This window comes from Triturus cristatus, chromosome 9 (genome assembly GCF_964204655.1).
Source record: "Triturus cristatus chromosome 9, aTriCri1.1, whole genome shotgun sequence".
In the NCBI taxonomy this organism is placed as follows: Eukaryota; Metazoa; Chordata; class Amphibia; order Caudata; family Salamandridae; genus Triturus; species Triturus cristatus.
This window is the reverse complement of record NC_140592.1, coordinates 1290743040-1290761827: the sequence shown is the minus strand read 5'-3', so window position 1 is coordinate 1290761827 and position 18788 is coordinate 1290743040. Positions and strand designations below refer to the sequence as shown.

Sequence of the window (18788 nt, the reverse complement as noted above, 5' to 3'; positions counted from 1 at the left end):
ACTAGTCTTTGGCGGCTCTTACTCTACGTGTCTTTGGCGGGTCCTGCTCTACGTGTCTTTAGTGGCTCCTACTCTACGTGCCTTTGGCGTCACTTTCTCTACTTGTCTTTACTAGCTCCTGCTCTACTCGTCTTTAGCGGCTCCTGCTCTACCTGTCTTTAGCGGCTCCTGCTCTACTCGTCTTTAGCTGCTCCTGCTCTACTCGTTTTTAGCCGCTCCTGCTCTACTTGTCTTTAGCGGCTCCTGCTCTACCCATCTTTAGCGGCTCCTACTCTACTCGTCTTTAGCAGCTTCTGCTCTACTCGTCTTTTAGTGGCTCTTACTCTACTTGTCTTTAGCGGCCCCTGCACTACTCGTATATAGCAGCTCCTGTTTAGTGGCCTCTGCTCTACTCGTCTTTAGCGGCTCCTGCTTGACTCGTCTTTAGTGCCTCATGCTCGACTCGTCTTTAGCAGCTCCTGCTCGACTCGTCTTTTGCGGCTCCAGTTTAGCGGCTCTTGCTCTAATTGTCTTTAGCGGCTCCTGATCTACTCACCTTTAGCGGTTCTTGCTCTACTTGTCTTTGGCGGCTCCTACTCTATGTGTCTTTAGCGGCACCTGCTCTACATGACTTTAGCGGCTCCTGCTCTACGTGTCTTTAGCGGCTCCTGCTCTACATGTCTTCAGCGGCAACTGCTCTACTTGCCTTTGGAGGCTCCTGCTCTACTTGTCTTTGGTGGCTCCTGCTCTACTTGTCTTTGGCGGCTCCTGCTCTATGTGTCTTTAGCGACTCCTGCTCTACGTGTCTTTGGTGGCTCCTGCTCTACGTGTCTTTGGCGGCTCCTGCTCTACGTGCCTTTGGTGGCACCTTCTCTACTTGTCTTTGGCAGCTCCTCCTCTACTTGTCTTTGGTGGCTCATGCTCTACGTGTCTTTGGCGGCTCCTGTTCTACGTGTCTTTGGCAGCTCCTGCTCTACTCATCTTTAGAAGCTCCTGGTTTACTCGTCTTTAGCGGCTCCTGTTCTACCCATCTTGTGCAGTTCTACTCTACTCGTTTTTTGCGGCACCTGCTCTACCCGTCTTCAGCGGCTCCTACTCTACTCGTCTTTAGCAGCTCCTGCTCGACTCGTCTTTAGCGGTTCCTGCTCAACTTGTCTTTAGCAGCTCCTGCTCTGTCATTAGAGGCTCCTTTGGTCCCTGTCTTTAGCATCTCCTACTGAGCTGTACTTCAGTGGCTCTGCTGTCATTTTCTTGCCCATCCGTTTTCTTTATCGACCGTATAGCTCCTGCTTCATGTCTCTGTAACACTGCGTACTGTTCATTTAATTAGGAGGCTGTGCAGGTCTCTGATTCTCCACCCCATGCTGTATCTCATTTAAGGCCCCTACTGCACGGTTCTTTAACTGCCCCTGCTGCGCGGTTCTTTAACTACGCCTGTTGCGCGGTTCTTTACCTGCCCCTGCTGCACAGTTCTTTAACCGCCCCTGCTGCAACGCTCTTCAGTTGCCCCTGCTGCACCGCTCTTCAGTTGCCCCTGCTGCACCGCTCTTCAGTTGCCCCTGCTGCACCGCTCTTCAGTTGCCCCTCTGCTGTTCTGTTGCCCCTGCTATATGTCCTCGGAGTGCTTCTGCTACAGTCTCTTACACACCTTGTTGTCCTTTGATTGAATTTACAGTATTTGTAAATGCCCAGCTGTTCTTTTCTGTAAAAGTTCCAGCTCATTGCTCACAAGGTTGTACGTTGCATCTTTCACACCAAGACAGACGTACCTTTTTGTTTTTGAGTGCTTAATTTGAGCCGGTGGTTTCCGGTGCTCAGCACTGGCACTTATGACAGTCTGCCACATGGTGGTGCTGTCTGTCTAATTTAGAGGTGAACACAACAACAGTTATTTATGACTTCAGTATACATTAAAATGACACACCTGACGCCCCAGCCATCCTTATAGCTTCGGGGGCCCAGAATGGTCTTAATTGGCACACCTGTAGCAGTGTGATAGTAGTGGTGTTGGTGCTGTCATTGGCAGCGCTGGCAGGGGTACGGCTAGCGCGAGCTGCAGTGACCTCCTGATGAAGGTCCTGGCACTTACTTTTGTTTACAAATTAAGCACTGACCTTTTTGCAGTGGTAGGTGGCATTGGCCACGCAGACGAGGTCCTCGTTTGGCCAGCCGTCCAAGTCGGTGTCCTCGCCACAAATGATGCCATTGCCAGCGTAGCCAGGCTTGCACTCGCACCGGTAGGTGGGCTCGGTGTAGGGGCCCAGGTAGTTGCAGCGGGCGTTCTTGTTGCAGTCATGGGTGCCATCCGTGCAGGGGTTGCGGGGTTTACAAAGCTAAAGAAGGAAAAATTAGAACCACTCAGTGCTTGGAGGGGTAAGACGAGGTCACTTCCTGTTTTATGGGCATCCTACAAACTAAACATACATGTTCTGGCGCTTGACAGCTTCATGGGTGGGATCAGAAGGCTACCATATGTAAACCATGGACCATTCACCGTGATTAAAATATCTACACCTAACTGTAGCAGTGACCCTTCGCGCAGCAGTGACCCCTCCCCGCAGCAGTGACCCTTCCCCACAGCATTGACCCTTCCCCGCAGCAGTGACCCCTCCCTACAGCAGTGACCCCTCCCCACAGCAGTAACCCCACTCTGCAGCAGTGACCCTTCCCCACAGCAGTAACCCCTTCCCGCAGCAGTAACCCATCCCTGCAGCAGTGACCCCTCCCCGCAGCAGTGACCCCTCTCTTCAGCAGTGACCCTTCCCCGCAGCAGTGACCCCTCCCCACAGCAGGGATCCTTCCCCGCAGCAGTGACCCCACTTTGCTGCAGTGACCCTTCCCCACAGCAGTAACCCCTCCCGGCAGCAGTGACCCCTCCCCGCAGCAGTGACCCCGCTCTTCAGCAGTGACCCTTCCCCGAGCAGTGACCCTTCCCCGCAGCAGTGACCCCTCCCCGCAGCAGGGACCCCTCCCCGCAGCAGGGACCCTTCCACGCAGAATTGACCCTTCCCCGCAGCAGTGACCCCACTCTGCAGCAGTGACCCTTCCCCATAGCAGTAACCCCTCCCTGCAGCAGTGACCCTTCCCTGCAGCAGTGACCCTTCCCTGCAGCAGTGACCCCTCCCTGCAGCAGTGACCCTTCGAGCAGTGACCCCTCCCCGCAGCAGTAACCCCTCTCTAAAGCAGTTACCCTTCCCTGCACCAGTGACCCCTCCCTGCAGCAGTGACCCCTCTCTTCAGCAGTGACCCCTCCCCGCAGCAGTAACCCCTCTCTAAAGCAGTTACCCTTCCCCGCACCAGTGACCCTTCCCTGCAGCAGTGACCCCTCCCCACAGCAGTGACCCTTCCCTACTGTGACCTGATTTGTGGTTCATGTATGCAGGGTCCATGCATGCGTGGTCCATGTATGCAGGGTCCATGTATGCAGAGTCAGTCTATTCTGGGTTAGTGAATGCAGGGTCTGTGAATTTGGGGTACGTGTGTTGGGTTCTGTCTGTGTGGGGTCCATATGTGCGGGGTCAATGTATGCAGAGTCCATGTATGCAATATGCAGAGTCATTCTATGCGGGGTGAGGGAATGCGGGGTCTGTGAGTGAGGGTACCCTGTATGCGGGGCCCGTGAATATGGGGTAGGTGTGTTGGGGACTATCTGTGCAGAGTCTATGTATGTGGGGTCCATGCATGCAGAGTCAGTCTATGTAGAGTGAGTGAATGCAGGGTCTGTGAGTGAGGGTACGTGTGTTGGGTTCTGTCTGTGTGTGGTCCATGTATGCGGGGGTACATGTGTGTAGAGTCCATGTGTGCGGCGTTCATGTATGTGGGGTACATGAATACAGAGTCAGTCTAGGCGGGGCGAGTGAATGCGGGGTCTGTGAGTGAGGGGACCCTCTATGCAGGATCTCTGTATGTGGGGGAGGTGTGTTGGGGACTATCTGTGCAGAGTCTGTGTGCGGTGGGTCCATGTGAACAGTCAGTCTATGCGGTCTGTGAGTGAAGTGACTCTGTATGCGGGGTCAAGGAATGCAGGGACACTGTATGTGGCGTCCATGAATGCGGGGACCCTCTATGCGGGTCCATGAATGCGGGGACCCTGTATGCGGGGTCCATGAATGCGGGGACCCTGTATGCGGGGTCCGTGAATGCGGGGACCCTGTATGCGGGGTCAAGGAATGCAGCGACTCTGTATGCGGGGTCCATGAATGCGGGGACCCTGTATGCGGGGTTCATGAATGCGGGGACCCTGTATGCTGGGTCCATGAATGCGGGGACCCTGTATGCGGGGTCCATGAATGCGGGGACCCTGTATGGGGGTCCATGAATGCGGGGACCCTGTATGCAGGGTCCCTGTATGCGGGGACCCTGTGTGCGGAGTCCATGAATGCGTAGACCCTGTATGGGGGGACCATGAATGCTGGGACTCTGTATGCGGGGTCCATGAATGCGGGGACCCTGTATGCGGGGTCCATGAATGCAGAGACCCTGTATGGGGGGTCCATGAATGTGGGGACCCTGTATGCGGGGACTCTGTATTCAGAGACCCTTTATTGGGAGTTGTACATGAATGCGGGGACTCTGTATGCGGGGTCCATGGATGCGGGTACTCTGTATGCGGGGTCCATGAATGCGGGTACTCTGTATGTGGGGTCCATGAATGCGGAGACCCTGTATGAGGAGACCCTGTATGTGGGGTCAGTGAATGCGGAGACCCTGTATGAGGAAACCCTGTATGCACGGTCCATGAATGCAGAGACCCTGTATGAGGAGACCCTGTATGAGGAGACGCTGTATGCGGGGTCCATGAATGCGGTGACTCTGTATGCGGGGACCCTATATGCGGGGACCCTGTATGCGGAGCCCATGAATGCGGGGACCCTGTATGCGGGGACCCTGTATGCGGGATCCATAAATGCGGGAACCCTGTATGTGGGGTTTCCGGCTCTCCTCCCTACCACCTCCACAGCTCTGACCTGCCACAGGCCTTTCATTCTGCCGGAGGCCTCCATGGGCTGGGGCACTGAGTGAGTCAAGGGTCGGTACCTGCTTATGTTCTGTCGCATACTCCACGCCTTGGCCGAAAGGCTGAGTTCCGGTGAATCGTGGGGGGCAGGGCAGGCAGTTGTACCCCGGATCCGTGTTCTCACATCGGTGGATCCCATTGAAGACGAAGCAGGCGTCGGGCACCTCTGTGCACTGCGGAGGTAAACAAGAGCCGTGAACAACAGCCACATTTCATCATCAGAATGACTGAGCCGCCATCCGCAGGAGCGCCTTGTGTGCTCTTGGCACCATCGGCCAGCACAGTCCAAGGAAGCAAGAATGTGTTGTGGCGCAGACCCAGCTGGGAGATAGGGGAGTCCTGGTGCACGTGCCCTGAGGGTACCTGTTCACACAGGGAGCCGCACACACATATGTAATGTGTGTTCTTAGAGCCCAGCCGTCCACAAGACATCAGTGCACACAGAGGAAGAGAGCAGATGTGCGGGGGGACGACGTACCCCTTATAGCTCGTTCATGCCAAAATGAAGTGAACAGAGACCCCCTGACCCCTAAGCGCCACTCACACCAGGAGAGCACACATGCACAGAGACAGCCTACTCATCAAGCCACACTCACACCAGGGCAGCACATGTGCACAAAGACAGCCTACCCATCAAGGCACACTCATAGCAGGAGAGCATACGTGCACAGAGACCACCTACCCATCAAGGCATACTCACACCAGGGGAGCACACGTGCACAGAGACCACCTACCCATCAAGGCATACTCACACCAGGGGAGCACACGTGCACAGAGACCGCCTACCCTTCAAGGCATACTCACACCAGGGGAGCACACGTGCACAGAGACCACCTACCCATCAAGGCATACTCACACCAGGGGAGCACACGTGCACAGAGACCGCCTACCCATCAAGGCATACTCACACCAGGAGAGCACACGTGCACAGAGACAGCCTACCCATCAAGGCAGACTCACACCAGGGGAGCACACGTGCACAGAGACCACCTACCCATCAAGGCAGACTCACACCAGGGGAGCACACGTGCACAGAGACAGCCTACCCATCAAGGCACACTCACACCAGGGGAGCACACGTGCACAGAGACAGCCTACCCATCAAGGCAGACTCACACCAGGAGAGCACACGTGCACAGACACTGCCTACCCATCAAGGCAGACTCACACCAGGGGAGCACACGTGCACAGAGACCGCCTACCCATCAAGGCACACTCACACCAGGAGAGCACACGTTCACAGAGACAGCCTACCCATCAAGGCAGACTCACAGCAGGAGAGCACACGTGCACAGAGACCGCCTACCCATCAAGGCAGACTCACACCAGGAGAGCACACGTGCACAGAGACCACCTACCCATCAAGGCATACTCACACCAGGGGAGCACATGTGCACAAAGACAGCCTACCCATCAAGGCATACTCACACCAGGGGAGCACACGTGCACAGAGACCGCCTACCCATCAAGGCATACTCACACCAGGGGAGCACACGTGCACAGAGACCACCTACCCATCAAGGCAGACTCACAGCAGGAGAGCACACGTGCACAGAGACCGCCTACCCATCAAGGCAGACTCACACCAGGAGAGCACACGTGCACAGAGACCTCTGAAGCCCTAAGACACACTCACCCAAAGATACCGCATCGACATGATGCGACAACCTTCAAGCTCCGCACACTCACTACAACATGTTTACACCAGTGAGACGTTAAGCGAGAGCTCATTCACTACAACACATTTAGAACATGAAGGAATTGCGAGAGTGCTCAGCGCACTCACTACAACGGGCCCGATCCACAGAAGTAACTTAAGACAAAATCCTAAACTGACTACCATTTTGGTATTCACAGAAGGCACTTACTCATTTTGGTATTCACAGAAGGCACTTACTCATTTCGGTATTCACAGAAGGCACTTACTCATTTTGGTATTCACAGAAGGCACTTACTCATTTCGGTATTATCAGAAGGCACTTACTCATTTTGGTATTCACAGAAGGCACTTACTCATTTTGGTATTCACAGAAGGCACTTACTCATTTTGGTATTCACAGAAGGCACTAACTCATGGATGAGTAAGTGCCTTCTCTGAATACCAAAATGAGTAAATGGTAGTAAGTTTAGGATTTTGTCCTAAGTTAGTTCTGTGAATCGGGCCCAACATGTTTACATCAGTAAGTCATTAAGGCGCATACTTACAAGCCCCTATCGCCATCACAAGGTCACTTTTCGTGACGTTTGATGGCAATAGGAACTTTGCTTTTTGTACAAGGCAGCGTTAAGCTGCTTAACGTGGCTCAGCGCTGCCTTGTAAATAAGGCCCCCTTTCACGCTGTACGTAGCATGAAACGCTGTGTTAGCGTAGTGCCTCACACTTGAAAACAGCAAAAGACCAATGATTGTTTTTGTGCAGGAAGGCGTCCCTTCCTGCACATAAAAAATCATTAAAACATTTTTTTTTGCAACTTCTATGTGTGCTGCATTAAGCAGCACATATAGTTACAAAACGTAATTTTAAGACTGTTTATGTGCAGGAAGGGACACCTTCCTGCACATAAACAATCTTCCCTTCAACATATGGTACAAGGGTGCCTGCGTAGGTGCTAGGCTGATGAAGTTATCACCAGCGTAGGGGGAAACGCAGGGCTGCACCATATTCTTGTGAATATGGTGCAGCCCTGCGTTTCTAAAGTGACGGAGTGTGTTGTTAGCCTTCTACGCCTTACGACACGCTACGCCACTTTCTTTGCAAATATGCCCCTAAAAGAGACATGTTTACAGCAGTAAGAAGTTAAGGGAGAGCTTAACACATTCACTATAGCACGTTTACACCAGTAACACAATAATTTGCATATTTTCAAGAAGTTAACGCCACCACAACCTCACATTTTTTTCAACGTTCTGGTGTTGTTTTTTTAATTACATTTTTTAACAGAGTTTTATATAGCGTACTTGACACGAATCGGGTATCAGATCGCTTTACAAAGCACCAGTTGCGTTACATGAGGACACATTCATTTTTTTTCTTTTGTTTGTTAGGCACGAGGAGATTAAGTGATTTGCCCAGAATCACAGGATGTTCAGCGTCATTGCCGAGACTCAAACCCAGTTCCCCAGTTTCGAAGTCGTTAACTCCTGTGCCTTATTTACAAGGCGACCTTAAGCCTCTTAACGTGGCTTAACGCCGCCGTGTAAGTAATGTCCCTATTCACGCAGCACTTAATGTGTTCCGCCACAACACCCATTGTTTTTTTATGCTGCCCCATTGTTACAAGCTATGGGGCAGCGCCAAAACTACTGCCAGGGACTACCTGGTCTTAGGCAATATGAGGAGAAATGTTTTATTTCTCCTCGTATTTTGCTTTTTTCAGGTGTGCTGCATTCTGCAGCACACATAGATGCAGCAAATCATTAAAGTTAAAGTGCAGGAAGGTGTCCATTCCTGCATATAAAAAACTGCCCCTGCAGTGCAGACACCCTAGAAAACTGGAGCTAGGGTGCCTGCGGTGGCACTAGGCAGCTTTCTTTGCATTAGTGCTAGGGGTAATGCAGGGTTGCACCGCATTCTTGTGACTACGGTGCATCCCTGCGTTTTGAAACTGTTGGAACGCAGCATTACCAATGTTGGCGTAACACCATACTCCGCCAGTTTCTGCAAATATGCCTTCAAGAGAGAGCTTAACACACTCACTACAACATGCGAACAACGTGAAGACCTGGCAAGCAAGATCAGTGCACTCACTACGACATGTTTACACCAGAAGGAGGCTACGGGAGAGCTCAGTGCACTCACTACAACACGTTTACACCAGTAGGAGGTTAAGGGAAAGCTAAGTGCACTCACTACAACACGTTTACACCAGTCAGACATTAAGGAAGAGCTCAGTGCACTCACTACAACACGTTTACACCTGTAGGAGGTTAAGGGAAAGCTAAGTGCACTCACTACAACACGTTTACACCAGTCAGACATTAAGGAGGAGCTCAGTGCACTCACTACAACACGTTTACACCTGTAGGAGGTTAAGGGAAAGCTCAGTGCACTCACTACAACATGTTTACACCTGTAGGAGGTTAAGGGAGAGCTCAGTGCACTCACTACAACATGTTTAAACCAGCGAGACGTTAAGGGAGAGCTCAGTGCACGCACTACAACACGTTTACACCTGTAGGAGGTTAAGGGAAAGCTCAGTGCACTCAGTACAACATGTTTACACCAGTCAGACATTAAGGGAGAGCTCAGTGCACGCACTACAACACGTTTACACCTGTAGGAGGTTAAGGGAAAGCTCAGTGCACTCACTACAACATGTTTACACCAGTCAGACATTAAGGGAGAGCTCAGTGCACTCACTACAACACGTTTACACCTGTAGGAGGTTAAGGGAAAGCTCAGTGCACTCACTACAACATGTTTACACCAGTCAGGCATTAAGGGAGAGCTCAGTGCACTCACTACAACAGGTTTACACCAGTAGGATGTTAAGGGAGAGCTCAGTGCACTCACTACAACACGTTTACACCAGTCAGATATTAAGGCAGACCTCAGTGCACTCCCTACAACACGTTTACACCAGTCAGACATTAAGGGAGAGCTCAGTGCACTCACTACAACATGCTTACACCAGTCAGACATTAAGGGAGAGCTCAGTGCACTTACTAAAACACGTTTACACCAGTCAGACATTAAGGGAGAGCTCAGTGCACTCACTACAACACGTTTAAATTAGTCAGATATTAAGGGAGAGCTCAGTGCACTCACTACATTATGTTTACACCAGTAGGATGTTAAGGGAGAGCTCAGTGCACTCACTACAACACGTTTACACCAGTCAGATATTAAGGCAGAGCTCAGTGCACTCAATACAACACGTTTACACCAGTCAGACATTAAGGCAGAGCTCAGTGCACTCACTACAACACGTTTACACCAGTCAGACATTAAGGGAGAGCTCAGTGCACTCACTACAACAGGTTTACACCAGTCAGACATTAAGGGAGAGCTCAGTGCACTCACTACAACACGTTTACACCTGTAGGAGGTTAAGGGAGAGCTCAGTGCACTCACTACAACACGTTTACACTAGTAGGATGTTAAGGGAGAGCTCAGTGCACTCACTACAACATGTTTACACCTGTAGGAGGTTAAGGGAGAGTTCAGTGCACTCACTACAACACGTTTACACCTGTAGGAGGTTAAGGGAGAGCTCAGTGCACTCACTACAACACATTTACACCAGTAGGATGTTAAGGGAGAACGCAGTGCACTCACTACAACACGTTTACACCAGTCAGACATTAAGGGAGAGCTCAGTGCACTCACTACAACAGGTTTACACCAGTCAGACATTAAGGGAGAGCTCAGTGCACTCACTACAACACATTTACACCTGTAGGAGGTTAAGGGAGAGCTCAGTGCACTCACTACAACACGTTTACACCCGTAGGATGTTAAGGGAGAGCTCAGTGCACTCAATGCAACACGTTTACACCTGTAGGAGGTTGGGGGAGAGCTCAGTGCACTCACTACAACACGTTTACACCTGTAGGATGTTAAGGGAGAGCTCAATGCACTCACTACAACACGTTTACACCTGTAGGAGGTAAAGGGAGAGCTCAGGGCACTCACTACAACACGTTTACACCTGTAGGATGTTAAGGGAGAGCTCAGTGCACGCACTACAACACGTTTACACCTGTAGGAGGTTAAGGGAAAGCTCAGTGCACTCACTACAACATGTTTACACCAGTCAGACATTAAGGGAGAGCTCAGTGCACTCACTACAACACGTTTACACCTGTAGGAGGTTAAGGGAAAGCTCAGTGCACTCACTACAACATGTTTACACCAGTCAGGCATTAAGGGAGAGCTCAGTGCACTCACTACAACATGTTTACACCAGTAGGATGTTAAGGGAGAGCTCAGTGCACTCACTACAACACGTTTACACCAGTCAGATATTAAGGCAGACCTCAGTGCACTCCCTACAACACGTTTACACCAGTCAGACATTAAGGGAGAGCTCAGTGCACTCACTACAACATGCTTACACCAGTCAGACATTAAGGGAGAGCTCAGTGCACTTACTAAAACACGTTTACACCAGTCAGACATTAAGGGAGAGCTCAGTGCACTCACTACAACACGTTTAAATTAGTCAGATATTAAGGGAGAGCTCAGTGCACTCACTACATTATGTTTACACCAGTAGGATGTTAAGGGAGAGCTCAGTGCACTCACTACAACACGTTTACACCAGTCAGATATTAAGGCAGAGCTCAGTGCACTCACTACAACACGTTTACACCAGTCAGACATTAAGGCAGAGCTCAGTGCACTCACTACAACACGTTTACACCAGTCAGACATTAAGGGAGAGCTCAGTGCACTCACTACAACAGGTTTACACCAGTCAGACATTAAGGGAGAGCTCAGTGCACTCACTACAACACGTTTACACCTGTAGGTGGTTAAGGGAGAGCTCAGTGCACTCACTACAACACGTTTACACTAGTAGGATGTTAAGGGAGAGCTCAGTGCACTCACTACAACATGTTTACACCTGTAGGAGGTTAAGGGAGAGTTCAGTGCACTCACTACAACACGTTTACACCTGTAGGAGGTTAAGGGAGAGCTCAGTGCACTCACTACAACACATTTACACCAGTAGGATGTTAAGGGAGAACGCAGTGCACTCACTACAACACGTTTACACCAGTCAGACATTAAGGGAGAGCTCAGTGCACTCACTACAACAGGTTTACACCAGTCAGACATTAAGGGAGAGCTCAGTGCACTCACTACAACACATTTACACCTGTAGGAGGTTAAGGGAGAGCTCAGTGCACTCACTACAACACGTTTACACCCGTAGGATGTTAAGGGAGAGCTCAGTGCACTCAATGCAACACGTTTACACCTGTAGGAGGTTGGGGGAGAGCTCAGTGCACTCACTACAACACGTTTACACCTGTAGGATGTTAAGGGAGAGCTCAGTGCACTCACTACAACACGTTTACACCTGTAGGAGGTTAAGGGAGAGCTCAGGGCACTCACTACAACACGTTTACACCTGTAGGATGTTAAGGGAGAGCTCAGTGCACTCACTACAACACGTTTACACCAGTAGGATGTTAAGGGAGAACGCAGTGCACTCGCTACAACACGTTTACACCAGTCAGACATTAAGGGAGAGCTCAGTGCACTCACTACAACAGGTTTACACCAGTCAGACATTAAGGGAGAGCTCAGTGCACTCACTATAACACGTTTACACCTGTAGGAGGTTAAGGGAGAGCTCAGTGCACTCACTACAACACGTTTACACCCGTAGGATGTTAAGGGAGAGCTCAGTGCACTCACTGCAACACGTTTACACCTGTAGGAGGTTAAGGGAGAGCTCAGTGCACTCACTACAACACGTTTACACCTGTATGATGTTAAGGGAGAGCTCAGTGCACTCACTACAACAGGTTTACACCTGTAGGAGGTTAAGGGAGCGCTCAGTGCACTCACTGCATCCTGGCAGATTTACAAGCCCCCTGCGCCACCAGTACATTACTTTTCGTGACGTACTGGTGGCGCAGGGTGCTCCTTCATATTTACAAGGACAGGAAAAGCCACCCTGCGTGACTTTTCCTCTCCTTGTAAATACGGCCTCTTCACATGCAGCACTTTGCGTGAAAGGGGCGTTCCATGGGTGTTGCTGAGGGTTACCATGCATCAACCATGGAACCAGATACATTTCCAGATTTACGAGAAATCGTAAATCTAATGATGCATCTGAATGCTACGCCACCCTAGAGGTGGCGTAGCGAGGTGCAACGAGGAGAAATGTTTTAATTTTTCCTTGTTTTTTCCTCTTCAATGCGCGCTGCATTCTACAGCGCGCATTGAAAGAGGAAAATGCCTGTAGTGATTGTTTTTGTGCAGGGAGGTCCCCCTTCCTGCACAAAAACAATCTCCCCTTGACGCAGGCATCCTTGAACCATGGTGCAAGGGTGTGTGCATTGCCGCATGACAGCAGTTTGTGCTCCAGCGCAGGGGGAAGCACAGAGATGCGACATATTCTTGTAAATATGTCGTATCCCTATGCTCTGAAAGTGCGGCAGGTTGGCGCAGCCAAAGGGCTTGCGGTGCGGCGCTGGGGCACTTCCTTGTAGATCTGCCCCTAGGACTGGGGACCTCACAGGAGCAATGATCGGGTGGATATCTATCCTCACGTCGCACTGGTGTAAACATGGTGCGGCAGATCTACAAGGAAGTGCCGCAGCGCGGCACCGCAAGCCCTCCGGCTGCGCCACGCTGCGGCACTTCCGAAGCCCAGGGATGCGACTTATTTACAAGAATATGTCGTATCCTTGTGCTTCCCCCTGCGCTGGCGCAGGCACCCTTGCACCATGGTAGAAGGATGCCGGTGTCGTGTGGAGATTGTTTTGTGCAGGAAGGGGCACCTTCCTGCACAAAAACAATCACTAGAGGCATTTTCCTCTTTTAACGCGTGCTGTAGAATGCAGCACGCACTGAAAGATAAAAAAACGAGGAGAAATGAAACATTTCTCGTAAATCTGGAAATGTGTCTGATTCCACGGGTGTTGCGAGAACACCCACAGCAACACCCATGAAACGCCCCTTCCACGCAAAGTGCTGCGTGTGAAGGGGCCGTATTTACAAGGAGAGGAAAGGTCACGCAGGGTGGCTTTTCCTGTCCTTGTAAATATGGAGGAGCCCCCTGCGCCACCAGTACGTCATGAAAAGTGACGCACAGGCGGCCCAAGGGGCTTTTAAATCTGCCCCTAGTACTTAAGACCCCTGGGAAGGAAGCAAAGCGCCCCCCTCACCCCACCTCTTGACCTCTAGAGTCCAATAAGGGAATGGGTAAACTGAGGACACAGAAGCCATGGACCCAGCCTGGGCCGACAGCGAGCTCTCAATGATGGACTCAGGCGGCCCTTGTGGTGTGAAGTTCGTACTGTTCAGCCCTGCGTTCACCACTTCCTTGGCCTCTTGGCGCTTTACCTTGTCTGCCACTGTGGGTTTGACCAGCAGAGGGTCTGTGTGGGGGAAAGCATGGCACTGCCTCCCTGCTGGTCTTAGGTTCTGAGCTGACCTCTCCCCCCCACAGGTCAAAGGTCTCATCAGTGGCGTTGGGGCTGAAGAATGAAGCGCCTCGACTCACCTCATCGATGTCGGAGCACTGGATCCCGTCGCCTCGGTAGCCGGCAGGGCAGGCCCCGCACTTCCAGGAGCCGTCGATGAAACTGGTGCACTTGGTTCCCGCGAAGCAGGGGTTTGAGAGGCATCCGTCTGAGAGGGAAGCGGGGAGAGGGTGTTTAGGGGGGGGCTGCTCCTTCCTGCAAACTCTTACAGGCTAAAGCTCGTTCAGTCTGCTCGGAGCGTTGCGAGCAGTCGCACCGTGTGCTCTGCGGCACACCAGTACAGGTGAGTCTGTGGTGGCGAAAAGCAGCCGCACTTACCGATAGGGCAGTCTTGCTTGTTGCAGAGCTGACTCTCCGAAGCGTCCCCCTGACACTCCTTGCCGCCATACTGGGGCTCCGGGTTGTTGCAGAGCCGGCCTCGCTTCTGAACGCCTCCCCCGCAGGTGACGCTGCACGTGTCCCACAGTGACCAGGGGCCCCACTGTCCATTAACTGCAAATAGAAAATGCATGTATCTTTCAGATGTGTTGGGTGTCGAGGATCACACGTGTCCGTTGATGATGCGCTGATGCGCGCCTGCACCTTTGGTGGCATGCATTGATGGGGCGCGGGACTCTAGGCTGCTGTGAACCACACGTGATCTCCAGCGGCAGCAAGGGGCAAGAGAGGGCAGAACGTGGACACACCCTCCCGACTAGACATTAATTACCAAAAGGCGTCCAGAGCCATGAAGCTCAAGGACTAAAAATAGACAAGACATTCGGTGGCGCGCAGTCTGCGGAGAGGAGGCTATGCCTAAACCTCACACACCCGATGGGTGTCACGCTTCACCATCGGGTCCACCCGGACTCCTAAAGGCCAGGGTGGTCTCCACCATATTTCAGGGAGCACTTAGAAGATGTAGGCCAGGGGGTTTAAAGATAAAAATCCTACCCTGTTCCCATTCACGGGGACGTAGCGGATATTAAAAAATTTTTTTAAAAAACGGGTCCTATGACCCTAATAATCAGCCAACATGTTTCAGCCCCCAAAAAATGGCCTGCTCGGTCCTAGGCTTTCATCAGGGCAAAACAAACATTCCCTCCCTGGTGTTGATTGAATTTTTTTTCTACATATATTTTTTTGAGGAAACAGAAAGCTTGTTAGGGTGGGAGTGACACGTGTGCAGTAATACTCAGGCACGGGTGATGTGAGAGTGGCGTGTGTGCAGTAGTATTCAGGCACAGGTTATGGTGGGAGCAACACATGTGCAGTAATACTTCGACACGGGTTAGGGTGGGAGTGACACATGTGAAGTAATACTCGGGCAGGGGCTATGATAGGAATGTCATGTGTGCAGTAATACTCATATGCGGGTTATGGTGGGAGTGTTCTGTGCAGTTATATGGGTTATGGTTGGATTGACGTGTCTTCAGTAACACACAGGCTATAGAGGGAGGCACGTGTGCACTAATACTCGAGCACAGGTAATGGTTGGAGTGACACATGTGCAGTAATACTCGGACGCGGGTTATGATTGGAGTGACGTGTGTGCAGCAAAGGTCAGGGCATAGGTTATGGAGGGATACACGTGCGCAATAATACTCAAGCACAGGTTATAGTGGAAGTGACACATGTGCATTAATACTCGGGTGAGGGTTATGATGGGAGTGATGTGTGCAGTAATGCTCAGGCACAGGTTATGGTGGGAGTGACGTATGTGCAGTAATACTCGGGCACGGGTTATGATGAGAGTGTCATGTGTGCAGTAATTCTCGGGCACGGGTTATGATGAGAGTGTCATGTGTGCATTAATACTAGGGCACGGGTTATGATGAGAGTGTCATGTGTGCATTAATACTCGGGTGAGGGTTATGATGGGAGTGATGCGTGCAGTAATGCTCAGGCACAGGTTATGGTGGGAGTGACGTATGTGCAGTAATACTCGGGCACGGGTTATGATGAGAGTGTCATGTGTGCATTAATTCTCAGGTGAGGGTTATGATGGGAGTGATGCGTGCAGTAATGCTCAGGCACAGGGGTATGGTGGGAGTGACGTTTGTGCAGTAATACTCGGGCACGGGTTACGAAGAGAGTATCATGTGTGCATTAATACTCGGGTGAGGGTTATGAAGAGAGTGTCATGTGTGCATTAATACTCAGGTGAGGGTTATGAAGAGAGTCATGTGTGCATTAATACTCGGGTGAGGGTTATGAAGAGAGTCATGTGTGCATTAATACTCGGGTGAGGGTTATGAAGAGAGTGTCATGTGTGCATTATTACTCGGGTGAGGGTTATGAAGAGAGTGTCATGTGTGCATTAATACTCGGGCACGGGTTATGAAGAGAGTGTCATGTGTGCATTAATACTCGGGCACGGGTTATGAAGAGAGTGTCATGTGTGCATTAATACTCGGGCACGGGTTATGAAGAGAATGTCATGTGTGCATTAATACTCGGGCACAGGTTATGGTGAGAGTGTCATGTGTGCATTAATACTCGGGCACGGGTTATGAAGAGAGTGTCATGTGTGCATTAATACTCAGGCACGGGTTATGAAGAGAGTGTCATGTGTACATTAATACTCGGGTGAGGGTTATGTTGGAAATTACACGTGCTGCAGTTCTCAGGCATGGGTTACAAGTGGCGTGTGCTGTGATTCTCAGACGTGGGTTTTGATGATAGTGTCATATGCAGTAATACTCACGGGCGGCTTATGGTGGGATTGACGTGTGCAGCAGTACTTGGGTACCGGTTACGAGTGACTTGTGCAGTGATACCCGGGCACGGGTTACGAGTGATGTGTGCACCAATACTTGGGTACGGGTTACGAGTGATGTGTGCAGCAATACTCGGGCACGGGTTACAAGTGATGTGTGCAGCAGTACTTAGGCACGGGTTATGAGTGACGCGGGTAGCAATACTCGGGCACAGGTTATGTGGGAGTGGCGTGTGCAGCAATACTCAGGCACAGGTTACAAGTGATGTGTGCAGCAGTACTTGGGCACGGGTTACGAGTGACATGTGCAGCAATACTCGGGTTATAAGCGACGTGTGCAGAAATACTCGGGTATGGGTTATAAGCGACGTGTGCAGCAATACTCGGGCACAGGTTACAAGTGATGTGTGCAGCAATACTTGGGCACAGGGTACAAGTGACGTGTGCAGCAATACTTGGGCATGGGTTACGAGTGACGTATGCAGCAATACTTGGGCACAGGTTACGAGTGACATGTGCAGCAATACTCGGGTACGGGTTATAAGTGACGTGTGCAGAAATACTCGGGTATGGGTTATAAGCGACGTGTGCAGCAATACTTGGGCACAGGTTACAAGAGACATGTGCAGCAATACTCGGGCACAGGTTACAAGTGACGTGTGCAGCAATACTCGGACACAGATTACAAGTGACATGTGCGTCAATACTCGGGCACGGGTTACGAGTGACGTGTGCAGCAATACTCGGGCACAGATTACAAGTGACATGTGCAGCAATACTTGGGCATGGGTTACGAGTGACGTGTGCAGCAATACTCGGGCACGGGTTACGAGTGGCATGTGTACTGTAATACTTACTCGGGCACGGGTCCTTCTGGCAGGGCTTGTTCTCTCGTGCCACGCCGTCACACTGCTTGCCGTTCATCTGTGGAGTGGGCGAGTTGCACAGCCGGATCCTGGTGATCTGACCGCTGCCGCAGGTGACAGAGCAGCTAGACCAGGGGGACCAGTGGCTCCAGCCGCCATCCTGCTTAACTGCAAGAAAAGGATGCATTGAATAAGTATGAGAGACAGCTCTGCTGTCACAGCACTCTGAGGATAGCGTTGGATATGAGATCTCTATAGAGCTAACCTCGCTAACAGGCAACTCTCGCATTAACAGCCAAGAAGAGTGAAGTAACCTGATATGTGGCCCTGCTTTTACAATGAAAGCTAGGAAGCCGGGTGCGAGGGATAGCTTTGCTATTTAGGACCTGCAATATCAGGTTTGTGAACCCTTAGGGTATCACGGGCTGAGCCTGGGACACCCCTGCCTGAGCCCGGCGCACCTCTGCCTGAGCCTGGGGCAACCCTGCCTGAGACCGAGGCACCCCTGCCTGAGCATGGGGCACCTCTGCCTGAGCCCGGAGCACCCTGCCTGAGCCCGGAGCACCCCTGCCTGATCCCTGAGCACCCCTGCCTGAGCCCGGGCCACCCCTTCCTTGAGCCCGGGGCACCCCTGCCTGAGCCTCAGCCACCCCTGCCTGAGCCCAGGCCACCCTGCCTGAGCCTGGAGCACCCCTGCCTGAGCCTGGGGCAACCCTGCCTGAGCCCAGGGCACCCTTGTCTGAGACTGGGGCACCCCTGCCTGAGCCAGGGGAACCTCTGCCTGAGCCTGTGGCACCCCTGCCCTAGCCCGAGTCACCCCTGCGTGAGCCCAGGGTACCCCCGCCTGAGTCCGGGGCACCCCTGCCTGAGCCTGGGTCACCCCTGCATGAGCCTGAGGCACCACTACACGAGCCCGGGGCACCCCCGCACTCCCCCTGAGCCTGGGACACCCCTTCCTGAGCCCAGAGCACCCCTGCCTGAGCCCGGGGCACTCCTGCCTGAGCCTGGGACAACCATTCCTGAGCCCAGAGCACTCCTGCCTGAGCCCAGGGCACCCCTGCCT

General features: G+C 51.9%; 1 protein-coding gene across 2 annotated transcripts in view; it reads right to left on the bottom strand.

The window, feature by feature from the left end:
* Window positions 1-18788, bottom strand: part of THBS1 (thrombospondin 1) — a 106989-nt gene that overhangs the window by 27612 nt on the left and 60589 nt on the right. For both annotated transcript variants that reach the window (XM_085627474.1, XM_085627475.1), the window contains exons 9-13: window positions 17717-17893; window positions 14480-14653; window positions 14182-14309; window positions 5017-5169; window positions 2094-2312 (exon numbers count right to left, since the gene is read on the bottom strand). In XM_085627474.1, the coding sequence (XP_085483600.1) occupies window positions 2094-2312; window positions 5017-5169; window positions 14182-14309; window positions 14480-14653; window positions 17717-17893 (851 nt within the window). The remainder of the gene's footprint in view (window positions 1-2093; window positions 2313-5016; window positions 5170-14181; window positions 14310-14479; window positions 14654-17716; window positions 17894-18788) is intronic.